Source organism: Eubalaena glacialis, chromosome 4 (assembly GCF_028564815.1).
Source record: "Eubalaena glacialis isolate mEubGla1 chromosome 4, mEubGla1.1.hap2.+ XY, whole genome shotgun sequence".
In the NCBI taxonomy this organism is placed as follows: Eukaryota; Metazoa; Chordata; class Mammalia; order Artiodactyla; family Balaenidae; genus Eubalaena; species Eubalaena glacialis.
This window is the reverse complement of record NC_083719.1, coordinates 155998142-156021041: the sequence shown is the minus strand read 5'-3', so window position 1 is coordinate 156021041 and position 22900 is coordinate 155998142. Positions and strand designations below refer to the sequence as shown.

Below are 22900 nucleotides of genomic sequence, written 5' to 3'. Positions count from 1 at the left end.
AGTCCTTTGCTTTGTTTTCTTTTGTTTCCCCATTGTCCAGATTTTGCCTTGCAAAGGAGCCCTGGGAAGCTGGAGGTGCACTGCACAAGTGGAATCCAGTCCCAGCTTCTCCGTCGGTGACAGCATCCTCTTCCTCCTCATCGGGTCATCCTCACTAGATTTGCCGATGTGACTCACCCCGCCCAGCGAGAAGGCCGTGGGAAGAAAACTTTCTGCTTCTTTCCTATTTCAGCCATCCAGCGGGTAAGCCACCCGGCTGCACCTGAGGCTGCTTCCCTGGGGAACAGGGTTCCCGGCAACCCCCCTCCTAGTTATGGACCAAAATTATTATTCAGGGTTTGTATCAGGAGGTGGCATCCTTTGGAATTTCAATAGAATCGTCATCTTCATCTCTATTTTTAGCTTTTCGTTATTAAAAATTGTTCTCTCAGGCTACCATCTTTCTTGGAGATTGCACACGATTAATATACATTTCATCATAAATGAGAATAAGAGGAAAGAACTTGTTTTTGATTGCAATCACACATGATGAATCGATTTCTTGGCCCCTGGAAACTTCACACTTGCCAAACCGACACTGTGACATCCTGGAAATGGCCTGCTTGTCTGTCTTTTCCATTTGGTTTATTGCAGAGAAATAAAAGGACAAGGGAAGGAAAGTCATGACTTCAGGTTCTCCATTTACCCATTTTAAGCTTCACAGCAAGACTGTAATGTAGGTTTTATTGTCTCCATTTTACAGATGAGTACACTGAGGATCGGAGAGGGGAACTGGCTGGTCCCATATGACAAAAACATAAGTGACAGAGTTAGGATTTGACTGCTGTTCCTCCCCAGGACAAAAGCCTCCAGAAGGAGTCCTGCTTTCAGGATGAAGCCCACACTCCTTCCCTGGGCACTGAAGGGCCCTCACGACCCTGAGATCCTGGTGGCATCTTCCCCAAACTTCCCTCCTTTGCACACACCATTCAGCCACACTCTCCCTGGTTTCCAGATCTTTCCATGGAAAGGGAAGTCCTTTACGGTACGGAGAGGCCCTAGTTTTCTTCCTGCCCAGGGAGAAATTTTCTTTTCTCCTCCCAGTGAGAAATTTCTACTTCTCTTCCTGGTATCAGTTGAGATGCCACTCTTTAAAGCCCCCACTGATTCCCAGCTCCCTTTCCTTGAGCCGGCTTCAGGTGTGATTGGCCTGTGTCCCAGCACTGATGGCCCGGAGGGCAGGGACTGGGTATGGTCTACAATTGTTCTGTGTTCCGCACTGCACCCCTCCTACCGAGAATCAGGTGCCCTGTACAATAAGCCCCATTCCTGCTTGTCGGCATCTTTCCAGCTTCCTGAAGCTGGAGAGATCATGTCCTTCTCCTGGCTTCTTGCACCATCTTCCCGACCTGGCCTTAGAAAATCCAGAGATGCACGTTCGAAGGCCGCAGTCTGTTGCCTTGCGCCACCTGCCGGCAGCTCTGGGGATCGGTGGGCTCCAGCCCCGCGATCTTGCAGGCAATGCTGCCCCCTGGCGGCTTCTCTCGGCGCTGCGGATCTCTCCGGCCTGGAGCTCCAAAACCACAGGTTCAGGCCTGTCTATAAGGTAGATACTGTTTCCATCATTTCCAGGAGAGAGATGGAATCAACGGGAGGGTCAATGATTGGCTCGGTAATCCCAGGGCTTGGGAGCTGAGAGGCACCCGCTTCCAAGCCTGAGCTGGGGTCACTCAACAGCCTGAACTTGACGTGTTTCTGATTTTAGAACCCATACAGGTGCATTCCAGAAAATCTGAGAAACAGAAAGCTGTAAAGAAAATAAAGATTACCTGTAAATCCAGAGATACCAACTGTTAACCATTGTGGTATATATTCCTCTAATATGTCTTTTTATACGTATCAGTGCGTTTATTATTATAAAATTGGGACTGTAACCTACAGGGTTTTGTTTTTTTTTTTAAGTAGCATTTAATATGTCCTGAGTTCAGAAACAGAAGAAAATCTGTAAAACTAGAAAAGCATAAAGGAGAAAATTTTAAAATCACTTAAAAATCCCACCATCCAGAGATAGCCTTTCTTCCCAAATTAGCTCATATTTGTGACAATCAACTGTTATTTATCCTTTTATCTTGCAAAAATCCAATTCAGAAATTAAAAAATTCTTTTCCCCAAGGGAAAATTTATTCTTATACTTGGGATTACCCACAATAGTGTACACTTTTTTTTTTTTTCTACCTGGCAGTTTCTCACCATCTTCTGGAAATATTCTCCAACCTCCCCCTTCCTTCACCTCCCCTGACCATTCCATTCATATGGTTCCCTCCCAGCAGTAGCCAGGTCTCCTGTGAACCCGAGTGTATCCATCTGTGGGATTAATTCTTAGACGTGAAATTGCTTTAAAGAGGGTACGTGCTTTTATAAGTTTCGATAGATACACCCAAACTGTCTTGCAGGAAAACTGCAGCAATGTGGATGTCTACCAGCAGTCACGAGGGTGCCTGTTTCCCTGTAGGATCACCAAGAGTGTTGTCAAACTTCTGGCCCCGGGGATCACATAAATTTAGCTACAATGCGTTGAGTGTGCCCTGTGCCAGGCTAAGTGCTGTCCATTTATTAATTCTCATTGAATCCTCCCAATAACCAATGACGGAAGTGGTATTAACTTCATTTTACAGATGAGGAAACTGAGGTTTAGAGAGATTAGCCTGCCTCAGTTCACAGAACGGAGACGAACGTGACTCTAGCATTCATCCTAACATCCACCCAGTGATTCTCAAGTTTGAATGGACTGTGTCAGAATCACTCAGAGGGCTTGTCAGAAGTTGGCCGGGTCCCACCTTAGAGCTTTTGATTCAGTACGAGAGGGCCTGAGAACATGCATTTCTAGTTCCCAGTGAAGCTGATGCTGCTTGGACCAGGTACCACACTTTGAAAACCATTGTTCCTATTACTCTAATAGGAGATCCTATCTGGAAATGACCTTACTGATCTGCCTTTGACCTTGGTTGGGTCCTTATTGGAATTCTGTATGTTCCATAAGCCTTTTGTTTGTGGGGGTGTGTGTGGGAACGTGAATACATCTTTTATAATCCTTTGAATCCACCAAGTTAGGTTGTTGGTAAGTGATTTCACTTCTTCAAGACTGTTTCCCCACTTTTTTAATGGAGATGATGCTAAGAGGAACTGCTGGGGGTATTACAAGGAGTAATGTATGCAGAAATAAAAACATATTGAAGATTGTAAAATGCTGTACCGAAGCTAGATCTAATTATTCCTATTGATGGAGAAGCTGTGAAGTACAGTGGAAGACACTGGAGTTTGACAGGTCTGGACTGAGATAGCAGTTGGGCCACCGCATGACATTAGACACATCAGCCCACATCTCTGAGCCTCAAATTCCTTCTCTTTAAAACTGGGCATATCGTGGTCTCCTTGAGGGTTAAACAAGCCCCTGTGTGTACTGTCCCAAGTGCTCCTGCTCCAAAAGCTACAGGGGCAGTGCTGTCCTCCGTGACAGTTGCGCTGGCTCCAGAACAATGGTTACAACTTGGATGCGCCCAGTCATTTTGCCTCTCGGTTCCCAAGGATAACATTCATTGCCAGCTCTGGTCCCAGAAACCCTCAGATTCCCTGTTCTTTCCACATCTTGGTGATGACCTCTCCGTGACACCAAGTGGATTCCTTTCCACAACTGGAAATTGGAAATGTGAAGACCCTACTTCAGATTTCCAGAAAGAGCCCAGGATGAACCCGATGACCATGGGGACCCTTGGCTGGTGCCAGTTGTTCTAGGTGATGGAGCTACGGCCGTGGACAAAACAGAAATCCCTGCCCTCGTAAGCTTGTTGATCCTATGTCTCTAAGAACGTCAACATTGAAGCTGGAAGCTTCCTTGGAATCTGGTGAGGGGTAAATACGCAAATTCACAGAGTATTAGAAGTTGATCTGAAATTGACCCAGTGAAGCTCGGGTCCCTGGGAGCATCGGAGATGTGGCACAGCCAGAACTTCTCCAGCTGTGATGCGTACAGGGATCTCAGGGCTCCTGTCATCTGGCAGATGTTGGCTCAGCAGGTCTGGGCTGGGGCCCAAGAACTTGCATTTCTAACAAACTTGGATGTTGCTGGGCTATGGACCATACTTTGAATATCTAGAGTTTAAGTGATACTTTATAACATCACTAACAAATGTAACCTTATTTTTCTTTGGCTTTCAGTGAAATTCTGAATACTCAAGAATACACCAATTTGAAAACTAATTTTATTGGAGTGTTCCAGTCGTTTACACTTTTGGACAGGGCTGTAGATTCAGGTGTCAGACCTTGGCTGCCACTATAGTTTTCAAGCGACCAGGAGCAGCCTTGAACTTGTACTACTGAAGCCCCAGCTTTCTCATCTGTGAGCAGAGACTTTCCTACCTCTGTCTCATTTAGGCAAAACCTTAATTGTTGGACGTTTTAAAAGGATGGATTCAAGTGTCTCCCCGTGGCCACTTTAATCTGCTACTTTTAATGAGGTTGGGGGTTATCTCTGGGGAAGCCGCCAAGATTCTGAAATCTTACCAGTATATTGATATACTTGCATTTTGAATGCACGTCCAGCATCTGCAGACAAATATACAATCAGCAATCATCCACTGAATGTTTACTCTGTGCCAGGCACTACGTAAACCGCTGTGCTGGAATTATCTTGTTTACAACAACTCTATGAGGTAGATTCAATTATTCTCTCCAAACAATCCAAACTAATAAAACTGAAGGTCACAGAGAATGTCAGCAGCCCAGATGTTTATTTTAAAAGTGGGTACAACCAAGATTGTACCGGCTCTGTCTGACTCCTAGACCCAAGCTCTTGATATATTTCAATAATTTAAGTGATGAACAGAGGTCCTGTAGCAAAACAGAGCAGAGACGTGACCAAGGTGGGTAAAATGCTCAGTTCTTTTTTACGTCTGTTAATAAGGCACTCCCCAATCCTGGGTTAAATTTAGATTTTCTCTGTGAACTATGGTAAACGTTAGTTCCACATTAGAACCTGACAAACAATACAAAAGCAAATTGACCTCACCACCATGTGTAAGGGTGTCAGTCATCAGGGTCTAAGGCAGAATCTCATTCCCCCCTGTGTCATAATGAACGTTACCTGGAATTACGCTGTGTGGGGCTGCCGGGGGCGTGGGAGCCTCTATGGTGTTCAAGAAGGTGGAAAACTGGTAGCCAAAACTAGAAATATATTTCCTGCTAAAGGCATAATACAAAAATATCTCTTCATCAGGAGTTACTGATGGTACCCAGATATTAAGTTAGAATGAAAGGTACCATTGACTATAACATAAAAACTGCATCATCCTTTACATACAAATAAAAGAGAGAATTTTTTTTCATTCTGAGTTTATTTAACATTTCATCCAGTTGAACTGAAATAATACATTGACTCCAACACTGGCCAGACACTGTGCTAATACTGAAAAAAAGCTGCCAGTCAGTTAATACTTACAGTCATAATTCTTTATATCATTTTACTAGAAATATTAATAACTATTTACCTTTATAAGCATATTGCACTTCATGTGAATTTTCTCCAGAAGAGGTATTCCTAAGAGATCAGCGAAGATTGCCAATCTTGGTTCATTTTGTTCCTTTTTATAAACCATGATTCAACTATACAGTTCATAGTTCTCTATAAAAGCATCAAGAGTCAGAAGCTTCAACAGATAATGTTTAAAAAGACACATCTCCAGGCTCATTATCCCTTTTATAATGATCCTTTGGTCATCTCATCCTGGTGTGTATTAAAATTTCGGTTAGTTTGTCAATCTTCCAACCAGGCATTCATTAATTTTTCAATGAAGGTTAAGATTTTGACATGGAGCTGCCACTTGACTGGGGGTAAGAATTCTGAGATTAGCTGGGGCGAGTGGGGTAGGCCTCAAGTGCTTTAGTTTCTTGTTAAAAGTGCCCTTTAAGCACCTCGTGGAGCTCTGCCTTGAATTTCCCGCTTTTACCCATTTTTAAAGAGAAGCATCTATGGCAACAAAAGACATCCAAGGCCAGAATGTCATGAGGAAGCTCTTTTGCTTCAAATGGTTTAAGACAGAAAATCCAAATGAGAATATTTTGGTAGTACAAAGGAAGGCTCAGAGTGGCCCAAAAGCTTCAGGTCCATTCATCGTTTTAGAGAAAAGAGAAACACAGACACGAGGCACACCATTTTTTCTTTATGAGGAAATTCAGTCTGGTCACATTGTCAGGAAAAATTTGCCCAAACTAGTTTCTACATTTTTTTCCCACTTATAAGTCTCTGAATTACAAATTGAATCAAGTGGTCTACACTCAGTGAAATGACCACCTCACATATGCCTTTGAACTTCTATAGAATTGAAACATAATCTGTTACATTAAATATATTATATGTGAAGCTACTACAGATAATGTAAACAGTGGTCCACGGGTTCATTATATTCAAACAGGGTGGAATGTAATATACAACATTCAAGTAAAACTCATTGAGTCATTGATTCACATACACATTATTTCCGTATCTTTCTGAAAGCCAAAGAGATCTACGAGGATGACAAGAAAAGACATGCAGGCAGATGGAACTGTTCTCTCGCTTCTAAAAAAAAAAAATCAAACATGCCAGATTCAACCCAGTCATACAGCGTTGGTTTCGAATATACTTCCAAAATTTGACATTTGTGCATTTCCGTTATTTGATTAGTTGATTTAAATATTGAATATAAAGTCAACAAGTGCAAGGTAAGATTAATATCTTCATAAGAATGTAAAATAGAATAAATTTCAAACTCAACCGAAGAAATCCACCAGCAATATGAAAGCATACAGCTGTTGACAGCAGGGACCTTCCACCATTGTCTATCACTCTGACTTCCGGGAGGTGTATGAAGGAGCTTTTATCTTACAAATGCAAAGAACTCATCTTCTACTTCGGGTTGCCTCCAGCCCAAACTGGGCAGGAAAGTAAACTGTCCTTAATATTTATGAGTCATTTTCTTTTACAGTTTAGCTTCAGGGCTTTTGTGTTTTCTCAACTCACTACTGAGAGCTCTCCTTGATTTGAAACAAGTGGAGGATAAAAATTCAGTATTTTAAACAGATTTCCTTTTCATTGACTGACAGTCAATATACTGAACATCTACTCTATGCCTAACAGTGCTTTTGAAAACTCTGGGTGAGGGTTGGGATATTGTCTTTGAAAAAACAGTGGCTATAAAAGCTACAGGAAGGGTGTTTCTGTAAATTATACCATGATTCAAATGTAAGGGGAGGCCACCCCAGTAGCAGCTTGACTCTAAAAGGCTAATGTGGATCGTTAAAAGGTTTCTGTCACCGGTCGACCAGGACCAGGATATTCCTTACCAACTTGGCTACACCACACTTGCGGTTGGTAGGATCCTCTGAAGATGTTTCTTTCCCTACTCTATAATCCCTTGTTAAAGTACACCCGCCGTAATTCAGGATGGGTCTCTCGGATCCTGGCTTGCAGCTCGGCCTCCAAGCTTGTCACAGACATGGAACTGGGAGAAGGGAGAGACGACAGACAGGGTCATTCCACGGGCGGAGGTGGGAATTAGAACCTGGAGAGAGGAGAGAGAGTGGCCCCACCCACCCCCGTGACTAGGGCAACAGAGTCCTGTTTGAAAAAGGCTTCACGTGCCCAGAAAACAAGTATCCTATTCCTCTCAGAAAACTGTCACTAAATATCAAAGAAAGGCACCATCAGAACCCAACACTGAGATACCCTTTTTACCTCTCATCTTATTAAAAGCCTTAAAAACCACTTTTGCCAGCAAGGAGGTATGGTGATGACACTCATAGACCCTGATGGTATTGGAAAACAACCTGTGGTCATGTCACTTCCCCAGGAAAACAACATAAATGTTCACCGTTAATGAAAAAAAGATATATGCACTCAGTGGAGTTTTTTAGCACTAAAAATTCACTTGTGTTAATGTGCTTTTGTCCATTGTATGGTAAAACATACTTATTCTAAAACTTTCAGAAAATACTAAAATGTACGAGAAAAAACATCTCTTGTTGTTATACTACTGAGAGGACCACTGTTAGTGTTTGCTTTATGCATTTAAAAATGTACTTGAATGTTTTATATGTGCATATGTATTAAGGATGAAGAAAAACTGTCCAGAAAAACTGTGGATGTTTTGTTATTGAAAGCAACTCGTTTGCCCCTTTCCTGTTTGCCCATTTCTGTTCCCCTCTAATCTTAAAAGAACCTAATTACAGGGATGAGATCACTAGGCAATTAACCTAACTCCTGACTTGTGCTGTCCTGAATGCACACCATGCCATGTCTAACCTGTTGATTCTTTTCCCAGATAAAAAGAAGAATGAAGAAGTAAGCAGTTAAAAAAATGACTAGCTCTCTACCCCCAACGAATCCCCCTAAGCAATCCCACAGGCAGATCATGTGGGCAAGATAACATCTGAAGAGAGTCAGCCAGTCTGCACGCAACGGAGAATGATGTAGAATCCAACCTCCTGCCTCGATGATTCACTGAGATTCTTTCCCCTCCATTTTTCCCTTTAAAAACTGTCATGGCTGAGCAGAATCATCAGAGTTGGTCTCTGGACACAAGTCCACCATCTCCTCAGATTGCCAGCTTTTATGATTAAAGCACCTTTCCTTTCTACTGACACCTGCCTCTTGAATTATTGGCTTCTGAGTGGCAAGCAGCCGAACCTGGGTTTGGTTAAGACTATATAATTAGTCTTTGAAAAAGATTTGTTCTTCAATATAGTTGAGATGTGGTAAACTACGAGGTAAAAAAGGTAGGATATAGATTTATAAACATATGCCAAAAAGAGAAAAATTATGAATATAGGAAAAAACTAGAAAAAAACCCACAATGGCTATTTTTTTCCATATAGTGGGAACTTGGGTAATTTTAAAATGATGTTGCTGATGATAATGATAATGGGTATGAGTTAGCACTCAGTTTTTGGGTCAGACATTATGCATTTTAACCCTTATAAAAACCTGGCAAGTCAGGTATTATCCTAATTTTACAGATAAGGAAACTGGAGGTGTAACTGAGATTTGAAGTCAGATCTTTCTCAACCCATATGCCATGTTCTTAAGTCACTGAGTGCAAGGTCAAGGGCTGAACACATATTCCAATGCAATATACTAAGGAAATAAACATTTCTTACCTTAAGCCCTGAGATTCTGGGGTTTGTACAATTAAATAGGTATGAGTGCTCCTCTTTAGGAAATTCATCTGTATTGGGCTTCAGCAGAGGTTCTGAAGGTCCCGCCCTCTTCAAGGAGGGCTGAGCTATAGGCATCAAGGAGGGCTGAGCTATAGGCGTCAAGGTGATAAAGGTTCCCTCTCCTTGAAATTTAAATCCCCAACTAAGAACAGTGGGGGTCAAAGGCAGAAGTGAAAGACCAGATAAAAGATGGATTTTTCTATCAGGTAGAAGGACCTGATGAAGTTAGTTCTAGAACAGAATACCTCATCCCAAACCTACTGTGAAAGCCTAGGGCATTAAAGGCCATATGTTTGGGGCCTGCTGGCCCATGAAGGATATTACAAGGGCAGGAGTCTGGTAACACAAACCACAGCAAAACAACAAAATGCTGCTCCTCTGTGCCTTGATGTTAGAATAGAAAAAAGTTGAAGCCTTAGATTTATGTGATGCTGATTTAATGCCTGTCAATACAGTTCTTACATCAAAGGCAGGATTCAAGGGCAGCTTGTGATGAAAGACACGTGCACAATCAAGATTTTAAGGCAAAAAAAGAAAAAAAAAAACCCTAAGTAGGAAGAAGGGAAGCAAATATACCAACCACCAAAGCTAAGTATATATAACTACTGTCCCTGAGGGTGGAACTTAAATTCGAATATATCTGCATTATAGATGCATTTGCCAATGGATTGGATATCGAGCCATATTTAAATTTTTATAAGAGCAAATTGGCACCACAGTTAGCCTGAGTCTTACACAAGAATAAAGAATTTTCACATGTAACAGTAGCAGGTAGAAAAGAGCTGGGCAAAGAGAATTTTGATATTAAACAGACATGCATTTGATTTCTGCCTCTTCTCTCTTCCTTTTAGAGACTTGGCTTCATTATCTTTTTGAGACTCAATTTTCCTACTAGTGAAATGGACCAGTCTCTTCAACTGGTTTTTAGGATTAAAACACATGATCACTCTGAAGAATAACAAATACATACCTTTTCTGAGGAAACAGAGCACAGCACAGAGGTGTAGCAAATACCAAACTTAAAAAAAAAAGAAAAAAATCAGAGCATTTTTGAAATGGTCGACTTTTCAGATTCTTTTTCTATTATTTTACTTTGATAACAATCCCCTTTCTTTCTTTCGACTATTATGCTGCCTCACAAAAATATGTCCTGTTTGTATAATTTTACTACCAAGGGCTGCCAAAATAATTTTTTTTTTAAATCAAAGAGATAAAAGGAGTTTAAAAAAGAATCACACAAATAGCCCCAAATGTTGTAGGTTTCTCTAAAGACAGCTTATGTCTAGCTAATGACCGGGACCATAGTTCCAGATGTTCTGGGCTGGTCTCATTTTCAAAACGTGTGTCCCATATTATCCCTCACATTTCATATGCTGTATATTTATCTTAAAAAAAGAAATTAATGACATCAAAGTAATTCTACTCACCAGAAGCCAACTAATCCAACTTGAATAGGTGCGCTCATCCATGGGAACCTCTGTGTTGAGAAATAAATTATTTTGAGTACTTTTTATACAGGCTCTTAGAAACAATTTCTTCTGCTGGTTAACTGGGACAGGAACCTCGCCACATTACAAGATCCAGCTGGAGTGCCATTAGTGAAATGCAGGGCTAACACTGTAACAGCATCACAGTTAGTCCTGATTTCCCTCTTCGATCTGTCCATGAATGCACATGCAAAGATTAAGCGGCTTCTCATTTTTCTCCCTTGCACATATAATCTGAGAGATGCCTGGCTATATGGGAGCTGGAGAAATCGTTATCACTTAGCTATAATTTCTCTCCTGGCTGGGGGTCTGTATAGCGTGGTTCCAAGGCTGGAAGACAAACAAAGCTGCAATCAAATCTCTGCCCTACCAGTTCATCCCCACTGTGGGAAAAGGGCACGGTCTCCAACTTTTGGTTCCTTCTCTGTAGAATGAGGATCACAACAGCTTCCTAAAAGCGTGTGGGTGAAGATATGCCAGATAACATTCATGAAGCACCTAGTGCCGTGCCCGGAACGTAGCAGAAACCCAACAAGTATCCCCCCTCCTCCTCTGCACCTTTCCTTTCTTGGTTTTAGTTGCTGTCGGTATGGCTAAAACTATTGCTGGCATGACAAATTTTTGCCTGTCAATTTTTTATTAATGGAAATGAATGAGTTGGTTGGTCTTTTAGAGAATAAGTGCTATTAGATTTTTAGTTTTCAAAAGGGAGTTTTAAAAAAGCATAATATGCAATATAAAGAGCAATGAAATATACAGATTATATAAATAAGGCCACTGAAAGAGCTGCAACCAAGTTGTGAACTGGTTGTAATGAAATCAGCCAACTTAGTTAAGTGTCAACACAAGCTGTTAAAAGATCACATGACTCCAAGGAGGCTTGCGTGATAGGCATACCCTGGTCCCCGAGAAGACTCCTCTGGTGAAAAGGTACATCACATGGGTGAACGTGAAGGGAGAGAGACGTGGACTGGAGAGGAAGGGAGAGATGTCATCAAGCAGAGACAGACCATGGAGCTCGCACAGAGGGGCCCCACCCCTCAAAGGAAAGCAGGAAAAGGAAATATTATATCTGGGGCAACTGGCTCTGTCTGATGATGAAGGATTTTCATAAGGAGATGGTAAATCCTCTTCCTAGCACTTCCCAGATGTGTGTCATCTGCACGGGTACACAGACTTGGTGATGGGAAGGCAAGCTAAGCCCTGAATGAGATCTTGTGGGAAGATGAACCCATGAGAGCCCATCCTCACGTCAAGTGGACTCTTGAACAGTTGCGTGTAATCTCAATGATGAACGTGTACAAACCAAAGGCTGATGGTGGCTTGTGCAGAGGGTTTTGTTGGAAAGGCTCTCGGTAACGACAAGGATCCTGGAGAATTCTGATCTCTCCCATGAAACCCAACCTGGATGTCACCCCTCCTCACGACTCCTTCCCAGCATCCCATCCTGCCTCGTTCATCCCTACTTCTTAAACAGAACTTAGTCTGAGATTAAATAAGCGAGCTGAGGATGTTTGATTTTCCCCTAGATAATCACAGAACTCCGTGAGGGAGGGACATACCTTATTTAGCACAGAATTGTGCAAACAGAGGATATTTTAAATGAAAAGTTTAAATGAATTAAAGACAGTAATCACAAGTTTAAAAGATATATATTCAATGAAGTAAAAGTTCAAAAAGTTAATATAAGTAAATTCTTTCTCCTCCCAATGATCTTTTCTCCAATAGCTTTATGAAATACAATAAATTGCACATACTTACTGTGTATGATAGAAGTTTTGACATAAGTATTCAGCTGGGAAGCCATCACCACAATCAAAATAATTAACATAGCCATCATCCTTAATGTTTTCCTTGTTCCTTGTGCCCTTGGCAATTCCACCATCTTCCCTAAACCCTGTACCCATTCCCTGGCAACCTCTGATCTACTTTCTGTCATTATATACTAGGTTATAATTTCTAGGATTTTATATACAGTATCTACTTTTTTGTGTAATTGTTTTGAGATTCATTCATGCTGTTGTATGTATCCATAGTTCAGGACTTTTTATTGCTGGGTTAGGTATCCCATTGCATGGAATGTATTGCTTTGATAATCCATTCATTCTCCTGTTGATGAACATTTGGATTGTTTCCAGTTTTGGGCTATTGCAAATAAAGCTGCTTTGAACATTTGTCTTTTATGGACATATGTTTTCATTTCTTCTAGGTAAATACCTAGGAGTGAAATGGCTGGGTCACATGGTAAGCATATGTTTAACTTTTTAAGAAACTGCCAAACTATTCTCCAAAGTGGTTGTATCATTTTACATTCCCACCAGCAGGGAATGAGAGTTTCAGGTCCTCCACATCCTTGTCAACACTTGTTATGGTCAGTCTTTTTGATTTTAGCCATTCCAATAGGCGTTTAATGGTAGCTAATGTGGTTTTTAACTTGAATTTCCCCAATGACTAAAGATACTGAGCGTCTTTACACGTGATATTATTTTATATCTATATATACTTGGTGAAATGTCTGTTCAAACCTTTTGCCCTTTTTTTTTTTAAAAAAAAACTGGGTTGTTTTCTTTAACAAGTATTGAGGATTCTTTATATATTCTGGATACAAGTCCTTTATCAGACACATACTTTGCATAAATTTTCTCCCAGTCTGTTTCTTGTCTTTTCAATCTCTTTACAGTTTTCAAAAAACAGAACTTTAACACTTTGTTGAAGCCCAATTTGTCAATTTTTTCTTTTATGGACTGTGCTTTTGGTGTTATGTCTAAGAAATCTTTGCCCAACTCTAGATCTCAAAGATGTTCTGCTATATTTTCTTCTAGAAGTTTGACAATTGTAGATTTTTACATTTAGAGTCCATGAACTATTGGGAGTTGATTTTTATATATGGTACAGTCAATTCCCTACACACGGCCCACATCCCAGGCAACCTGACCATCTACAAGTCTCCCAACAAGCCATGCTCTGTGTCTTCTCTGAGCTTCTGCAAAGCAGGTGCCCCTGGCCAGTTGTCTTCAAGTCTCTGCCCACCTATGGCAGTTGGGGGCGAAATCTCTTCTATGGTCCCTCTGTGCCCCATGCTGTACTCGCCATGTATTGGAACCATTTGCCTTGTGCCTCTCCCCACCACCATGCTATATGGTCCCTGAGAGCAGGGCCCAAGCCCTCTTTCTCTGATGCTAGGACCTAGCACATTGCTTGGCATGCAACAGGCATGCAACAAAGGGCTGCTGAGTAAAATAAATGAATGAACAAATAAATGCTACATTCACACTCCATTAGCAGACAATCCTGAAAATCTACTGAGTAGACAGAGCCGTCCACTTTTATTAAAGAAAATATAAACGAACTAGAACTTAAGGAATGAGGAGCTCTTATCTGACCCAAACCATATCAACTTTATTCCCAATGAAAGTGCCAGCAAAGTAAAGAGACCACAGGAGCTATTCTTCAAGAACACTGTTGGGAAAAGCACCAGATTTTAAGCAGTGAACTTTTTGGTTTACTGCAAAGATCTCTGTGAGTCACCTGCCCACAGCTGATGCTTTTTGCCAGCGCTCCATTTGGGAAAAGATAAAGCGTAGGGGGAAGGATGAGTCATGCTGAATGCTCCCCAAGCTCACCGTTTAAAAAAGCCAAGAACATTCAATTCATTTCATGTTTGCAGAGGAGTCTGGTCATATTCAAGGTAAAAGCCCAGATAAGTACATCCTTGCAGAGAGGCACATCTGGCCGCTGGAGCTGCGGGAACAATCAGAGGGCTAACCGACCCAGACAGATGCCACCCACATGGACATGATGAAAGGCTGAGGAAATGACCTCTAAGCCTTTGTAAAAGGGCTCAGAAAAGCCTGCCCTTCCAAATAGCATGTGAAAGTGCTTTGCAGATGGAAACATATGGATAGGAAGATAAGCTGCCTCTGCCTATGCTTTTGTAATGGCCATAGGTATCAGTGAAGTCCTACAGTCCTCGCTACATGGGCAAAATGCAATATTTCGGTGTAACAGCAACCCTGAATGTGGGAGTAGGATGTATGTCTGAGGAGCTCAACATTTAGCCATTGCTTTTTCAAAGCATCATCCTCCACAGAGGTCTGAACGAGTTCAGCTGCAGCCAGACCCTTTGTAGCTAGCGAGGTGCTCCAACTGACCCATGAGCTACTCTGACCGCCTCCCCCAACCCTGCCCCATGGCTTCTGATGCCAGCGGCCCCTTCCGGGTCCACATGAGGCCCTTCAGTGGTGGAGTGGGGTGGGCAGAGGGGAAGCAAGGTGGCACACCTCTATATGATTATTGAAGGGTATGGTACCAAGCAAAGCTGAAAACCACAAACAAAAACAAGGGAGGAAAACACAATATTTATTCATGTATTGTTGTGAAAAGCCTAGGGCAGTGTGGCAACAGTGGCTAACTGCTTGTATCATTTGCTGGCTGCTTCACGGAAGAAAATGCCAGGCTGTATCTACAGCAATTTCTGTCTGTCCCAGCAAGAAGATGATGCAATATGCCCAGTTATGTCTCCTGCCCAGTGTTTGTCACCAAGATATTAGAGTAACCGTGGTAACTTTTCCAACAACACTGAGACCCCAGGAGTTCAAAGGCATGACAGTTGGGAGAGTAAAGGACCAAGTTCATTTCACATGTCTTCCCCGGTGACCTAACTCTTTAGCATGAATGTAGGTTCGAATGCAGACTTTCCTACAGAATTTCTGGAATCCCACGCCATGATCAGCTCACATGTAAGCAGCCATGTGTGCTCAATATCCACAGCCTGGAGTGAGACTCCGGGGAATAATGTCCCACCAGCAGTGGCAGCTGGCAAGATTAGGAGCCTCCACTCCAGAGCCGGGCTGCTGACATACCTCTGCTAACTGGGTGCTGGGTGATGTTTGAGAGGCAGAGAGAAGGGGATGGGAAAGCTTCAATGGTGGGGACACTGCCACTGAAGGTGGCCTCCCAACTGCTCTCACAGTCACCTGCAAATTCACAACAATCATATATTATTGATGGAATGACCCACACTTGCAAAAGTATTCCTCTCTTGCAAAAGTTCACTTTTATGCCAGACAAACTAACATGATGAGATGACAACTTCCAAGCCTTGTATCTACCCAGAAGTCTGGTCTTGCTTTAAAAACCTGATTTTGCTTAAATTCCATGGGAGGGGGAAGTTGGGTTTATTAAACATGGTTTTTGATTCTCCATTGCTCCCAAAGTTGGCATGCCAATACCTTAAGAAATTAACAACCAGGCAAATCCAAAGGTTGCCTGGGTCAACATATGCCCTTGCAGGAAGACTATAATCCTAATGACTTATCAGATCAAGAGCCAGCGGAGAAGAACCCAGGGCATCAATTCCATGTCTGCAAAGTTATGGATCCACTGGATGGGTCACTTCCTATTAGCATCCTGGAGAATAATGTTGATGGCCCCCTTTCTAAGTTCATTTGATAGGTTTTCTCCCTCAAAGCCTAAATTACTTCCCATAAGGAAAGCAGGGATGGATAGAGGAAGGAGCATTAATTTTTTTTTTTTTTTTTTTAGATTATTTGAAAATCGCTGAGATGTCAAAGTTGGTGAGTTTCAGATGTTTACATAATTTAGTAGTTTTAAGATCTAGTCACTGTTCCAGTACATAAACTAATTCCTTGGCAGCTTTAAAGAGTTCATCTGTTTACATAATTTGGTAATTTCAAGATCTAGTCCCTGTTCTAGGACATAAACTAATCCCTGAGCAGCTTTAAAGAATTCATCTTTTCTAAATTTTGCAGCAGAAACAGACTTCAGAAAAGCCTTTTCATGAATCCTCAAAATAAGGGCTTATCAAAGTAGGTAAATTATGCCAAATGAGGTCACATTTACATTTTGGTCATCACTAATAGCTTTACTGATTAAATCAGTGTAACTGTTTTATATTTTTGTTTAATCTTACACTTAAGGCTGTAGAAACCCTCACAGGAGATGGACGGGGACGCAGAGCGCATTTGAGGATGCAGCCTCCTGGGGTGGCCCGGGGGTCTGTGGATCCCCCCTGGGAACGTTCCCAGGAGCAATGGGACAGTTCAATCACTACAGAGCCACTGTGACGCCCTATCTTGCAATTCACATTGACATGTAAGATTGCCAGAGGAAGAAGCTCAGGGAATATAACCTGCTCACGTACCCAAAGCTCCCAAGAAAGACTGTGAGGCGGCTGCTGAAGAGAGGGTCTCCTTTCCCTCACATGGGGTTGGGGCATCGACATGCCAGTCAAATGAGGCACTCAACACTACTATTTTTTCAAAGCATACTTTCTTGGCTTATTTTTCTAAGAATGTGATTGCATTGAAAGTATTTAGTGTTGGCCTTTAATTTTCCTCCTGGAGCCCATAGGGTGAACATAGGTCAATGAACATTTACCTGTTGGACACTTAGAACTCTCCTAATCACAGAAATCATTCAGGAAGTGTTTGGTCTGTGAACCATGTCCTTTTTTCAAAGTCCGATACTGTCCTCTCAGTGTGACGGTTCTGTCGCTAAGACCCAAAACAATTCACCCCAAGAGAGCTGCAGTGTTTACAACACACCTGCTCCTCCACCGAGGAACTGGACCCATTCCTCCCGGCAGGTGTAATGGTGTCAGTTTCCAAACACAGCAGGAGCCAAACGAGTCACCCTATCCCACTCTTTCCTACTTGTTACAAGAACTGGAAAGCTAAGATGAAGCATAAATATGATTGCATTAAATCATGGAAGTTACAAAAAGAATGCAGACAATGCACAGAGATTTCTCAGTGACAGTTTCATCCTATAATATTTTCAGACCCTGAGGGGAGGCGGCTGATAGATTAATAGATTATTAGATATGATCACCAAAGAAAAATACATCAGGGCACTAAATTCAGTGTTCTGTGAAGCTCCTACTCCAGATTATGTTTTCCTTTCTGATAGTATGTATAGGGACTTACAAACAAATCATTCCAAATTCGCACCATCTCCTCATTATTACCTAGCTAGGGATCCGACTGATGACGACAATGAACGTGTACCTGGGTTATAACCTCTCAAGAGGAGTGGGCAGCATTCAATAAATGAAGATTTATGAGAGCTTTTTCAAATATCTGATATTAGAAATAAAATATCCCCTGAAGTGCCCAATTGCCACTGGCCTTCAAATTCTTTACTCACTATTCATGTGGGAAATATTCTGTTCAGTTTGAAGTCTGAAAACAAATTGAAAGGATTGAGACAAGGTTAAATAGAACTGGGGCTTACCTTGAGAAAGGCTTTCTTTTCCAAAGTGTTCATGATAAATGGAGGGATGGCTGGAAGTAAAGATAGATCCACTTAAATCTTCATGTCTATTTTCAGCTCACTTTTTTTTTTTCCCCCCAACAATTTCACAAAAGGCTTATATTACTTTTAGGCTATTTTCACACTGGCAGAGTATAAGTAATTGCAATAATTCTTTAAAATACCTTAGTATTTTCTTAAAAATCCATTGTTTCCATTCTCTAGATTTTTGAAAAATAACACAATGCTCTTTGCCAGCCAGAAAATTTTATGATCTTGAAGAGAACTTTATATCTAACATTAAATATGCAACAGTACAAACATCAGGAACTTTTCCCTCCTATACCAATGAAACAAATGCAGCCTTCCCGGGGTGTCCATCCCACGTAGAGTCCAGTATAAAGATTCCTGCTTTGAGTCACGCAGACCACTTGCTAGCTGGGTGATCCTGGAAAACACTTCTCTGAGCCTCAGTTTTCTGTTTTCCTCATCTATATAATAGGGACAATTGTATCAAACTAGCCAGGATGATTAGATGCAATGATGCACGTAAAACATTGGATAGCATTAGTTCACTGATTCATGATTTTTATCAGACTAAACTGTCACATCAATTTCAATGTATCAATTACCTTTAGAGATTTCGCTGGGATAAAAAGATTGTGTTCCTTCTCCGGGGACTAAATAATGTTTAAAGTAACCAAGCCACTGGAAACAAATTTGTTGGGCTGGCTGAACTCCAAAGAGGAGCACCATATTTCAAAATGGGAAAGAACAAAACCAAAAGCCCACCCAGGGTAGAAACCGGAATGGCCACCTTTATTTCGGCAAACTGGAAATCTGGGCTCAGCAGGTGTTCTGGGGTGGCCTCCCCAGCCTCCTCATAGGTTAGTGACAACGTGCTGGTCCCGGACTCAGGGGACTCTTGGCCTACAGTTCAAGACTGTGGTTTCCACCATTCACTCACCCCTACGGTGCACACCGCTGTGTCATGAGGGCACTGAGGTGCTTCTTTGTTAAATCACTTAATGTGGTTAAATCAGATAACCAATTAGCTGGAGTGCAATTAGCTGGAATGTGCCTCAAAGTTTTCTTTCATGCCTTTTTCTTCAACTTTCCTTTGCCCACTCCTACTTGTCTGCTGATGAGCTTTCCCAGTGACAAAAGGAATTTAAAGACAACAAAAAATATTAGTGAGAAAACCTGACAGCACTTGATTAAGTATGCTTCTTTTGAGAGCTTTTGATAGCCAAGTGCTGTTTGCATTTGATTTAGACAAGGAAAGTAAACATACTCATTTCTCTCTGTATAATATATATTTATATTTTTCTGCAAAGAGTTATGTACTCCCGGGCCCTCTGGTTTCTGAGTAAGTCTGAGAACCTTCTCGAGAGCCCTGGTCTGAGGGTAGCTGAAGAAGCCTTAGGAGTGGACCAGAGATTCTCAGAGCAACTAAATCACAATGGAGATTTTCTGCTTTTGGTCATGTTGAGTCCAAGCCCTACGGACAAAACTGAGTCATATATTAATAGCTGCTATAACTAACCCAACTTGGTTCGTGCTCTAAGGGTTTCCAATTGATACAAATAAATCTTCAGTAGAAGTTATTCCTATTCAAGAACTTTTGGAAGTTTCTTTTCAAGATTTACAAAGATCAAATTCTTTTCCTTCAAATTGTCATCACCTTCACTGTCACTGCCCTGGTCCAACTACCATAATCTCTTGCCTGCAGTAGTCAACAGCTTCCTGAACAGTCTCCAACCACCATTCTTGGTCCCTCTGCAGCCTACTCTCAATGCAGGACCCTGAGTCACTCAGTTAAAACTAAGCCGGATTATTATTACCACTCCTGTGCTCGAAACCCTCCATGGCCTCCTATCCCTCAGACTAAAAGCCAGGGCTCCAAACGCTTGCAGGGCCATCTGCGTTCTGCCCACTGGGGCCTCGTCTACTCCTTTCTACTGTTCCCACCCCCTTCTCTCTCCTCCCGCTGCACCTGCCTCCTGTGATGCTTCCATCACACCGGGCATAGCTCCCTGCTCTCCTGCTGTTCTGTCTGCCCAGAATATTCGACCCTGGAACCACTTGGCTCCCTCCTTCCCATCTGTCCAGTCTACTTCTGTAACCGAGCAGGACCCCATGGGGTCTTCCTGGGACAGACCCCTTCCCCATATCCTCTGCTGCATCTCCTCTCTGAAGTACCCAGCTAACAGTACCTCATGGATATTTCCCGAGTTTTTCAGATGCTAAAAACCACCACCAAATGGAAGAAATTAACTACTTGATGATCATGAGCATGTAGCCCCCAGACCTTCTGGTGCCTAAGGATTGATAATGTTAACTGTCCTGTTACCTCGCCATCAACCAATCAGAGAATTGTGCATGAGTTGATCACACACCCTGTGCCCCCCCTCCCTCATCTGGCCTTTCAACATGCTTTGTTGAAACCCTTCGGGGGTTTCTGGGGGCATGAGCCACCCGTGGTCCTTGCATGGCCCTGCCATAAACCTTTCTCTGCTCCAAACTCCGACATTTTGGTATCGTTTGGCCTCACTATTTGTCGGGCACACGGACTTACGTTCGATAGCACTTCCACCCCAAGATCCCCAACCCTCTTTTCTCCCCCTTAGCTCTATAACCATCTCACATATTCATATTTTACTTATTTTTGTTAGTTTTCTGCCTCCGCTGACAGAAAATAAGTTCCACCAAGGGAAGGGATCCTTTGTGGTTATTGCTCACTGGTGCATCAACGCTTGTTTGATTGAAACGCACCTAATAAATGAATGGATGGCAAAGTTCTACTCACCCATGCCGGGGGCTGCCATGAGGATCCTGGAGACGACTACTTGTGTGATGGCTTGTTTGGCAGCGTTTGCCGACTCGCCCAGGCGGTTCCCGTTTTCATCTGTGACAGGAATGCCAACTTTGAGTTCCCTAGAGAGCAAGACACAGGCAAAGAAGTTCACAGGTGCCTTCGTGGAATGGCTGGAAACAGTACTGAAGCTGTGAAAGCCCGAGTCCCTACTTAATCCAAAAATCCACTCCAGTGTCATTTTTGGCACTAATAAGTCTATTTTTAAAACCACAAACATGCTTAATCCTCGTGTGATAGACACACAAGTAAAATAATGCTAGTAAACTTTGTAAAAAAAAGGGTATAGCATTTTGAATAACAATAGGACTCAACAAGTGAATACTCTAACTTAGAGATAAGGCTGATTTCTAAGCTCATGTGCAAATTTGAGCAACTTTCCAAATGAGAGATAGATATAATTATTAAAAATAAACTAACTATACTGACATAGGAGTCACAAGTACACGGAACTATTGGATATTTAACTACGGTCACTACTGCTACAATTATAGCTCCTACTGTTACCCTGTTTTTCGTTATCCATTCCAAAATGCTTTTTTCTCGTTTTTTCTTCTCCTTTAATTTTTGCCAGCACTAAAAAATACTTCCAAAGATATAGATTAATATTATTTGAAACCCCAGGAGAAAATTTGGGGGAAGGGGGGAAGAACCTATTTTATAGAAGAAGCTTTCTAGGCATAGACGTTAAGTTTGAGATCTATTTTTTAAACTTTTTATTATACAGAGGTAGAAAGACTATTCTAAACCCCATAAGGCCATCAGCCTGCTTTAATAATCAGCAACTCAGAGCTGAGCTTGTTTCATCAATGGACCCATCCTCACCCCCAAAACCAGATTATTTGGAAGCAGATCCCAGATCTCATAAAACTTCATTTGTAAATATTAAAATAAAACAAATTTATTTAAGTTTCAACAAAGCAGATTATTATAAGACCCTACTGTCAAGCACAAGTCCTCTCTAAGAGGGCATATTAACCTTACCTTTGCCTCATTAACGGAATATTAATGCAATTAGCAGCAGCTACCGCAGCGAAGGGAACAAAGCGTCCTATGAGCGGAGAGACATGCTGCAGAAAAGATAATTCCAAAAGCAAGATCTTATTTTTCCTGTAGTACTGAATGCAAGTACTTATTTCTTCTTGAAAACCTCTACAAATGCAGAGTCCTATTTGTATAGAAACTTGGGCCAAGAGTACGTTCAAAACTTGGTTTCCTAGAGGTATTTTTCTATTTCCAGCCTGGGCATACTGGGACAAGGCAGACTTCCAAGATATTTTGATGGCTTTGTATGGCGGATGGAGCAGGGGATTTGGAGTCCCACAGTCTTGGGTTCAGAGGCTGACTCCTCTACCTCTTCAGGGGTGTGCCTGGAGATACCCAGCCCGGCACCCAGCCTCTGGTGGGCTGTATGGGTGGGTGAGCATTTAGCATTGAATACACAGTGCCAGGTACAGACCAGGATCTTGGCAGAGGTTATTAGTGACACTCCTTCCCAAACGAATTGAAAGATATACTTTACGAAAGCAGTCGAAGATAATGACTGTAATAAGAGAGTCATAGGACTTGAACTATTTTGAGAAATTAACAGAGAGACTTAGAGCCAGGCAGGTGAGAACAAATTAAGAAGCTTTACTGCTATGGAAATAAAAATCTGAGTACCTTGGTTAACGCATTGAGTCCTAGAGCTGTTGCTACAGCACCTGTTGTTGCAGAAACATAAGCTGTTCCCAATTCACTGAAAAGAAGGAAAATAGTACATAAACAACAAGTGTATGTCAGAAAACTCAAGCCCAACATTTTTGGAAGAAATGAAGAAGATTAAGAATAGAGATTCCATAAAACATGACACAAATGAACTTATCGAAGAAACAGAAACAGACTCACAGACATAGAGAACAGACTTGTGGTTGCCAAGGGGGAGCGGGGTGGGGGAGGGATGGATTGGGAGTTTGGGGTTAGCTGATGCAAACTATTATATATAGAATGGATAAACAACAAGGTCCTACTGTATAGCACAGGGAACTATATTCAACAT

General features: G+C 41.9%; 1 protein-coding gene across 3 annotated transcripts in view; it reads right to left on the bottom strand.

The window, feature by feature from the left end:
• Window positions 1-6179: 6179 nt before the first annotated feature.
• Window positions 6180-22900, bottom strand: part of SFXN1 (sideroflexin 1) — a 45180-nt gene continuing 28459 nt past the window's right edge. The window contains exons 5-11 of one of the 3 annotated variants that reach the window (XM_061189941.1): window positions 22525-22600; window positions 21847-21932; window positions 20797-20924; window positions 17970-18019; window positions 10656-10705; window positions 10199-10246; window positions 6180-7514 (exon numbers count right to left, since the gene is read on the bottom strand). In XM_061189941.1, the coding sequence (XP_061045924.1) occupies window positions 7418-7514; window positions 10199-10246; window positions 10656-10705; window positions 17970-18019; window positions 20797-20924; window positions 21847-21932; window positions 22525-22600 (535 nt within the window). In that variant the 3' untranslated portion in view covers window positions 6180-7417. Of the gene's footprint in view, window positions 7515-10198; window positions 10247-10655; window positions 10706-11476; window positions 11686-15064; window positions 15692-17969; window positions 18020-20796; window positions 20925-21846; window positions 21933-22524; window positions 22601-22900 lie in introns of those variants that run through there. The other 2 variants (XM_061189942.1, XM_061189940.1) reach the window with 2 other exon arrangements.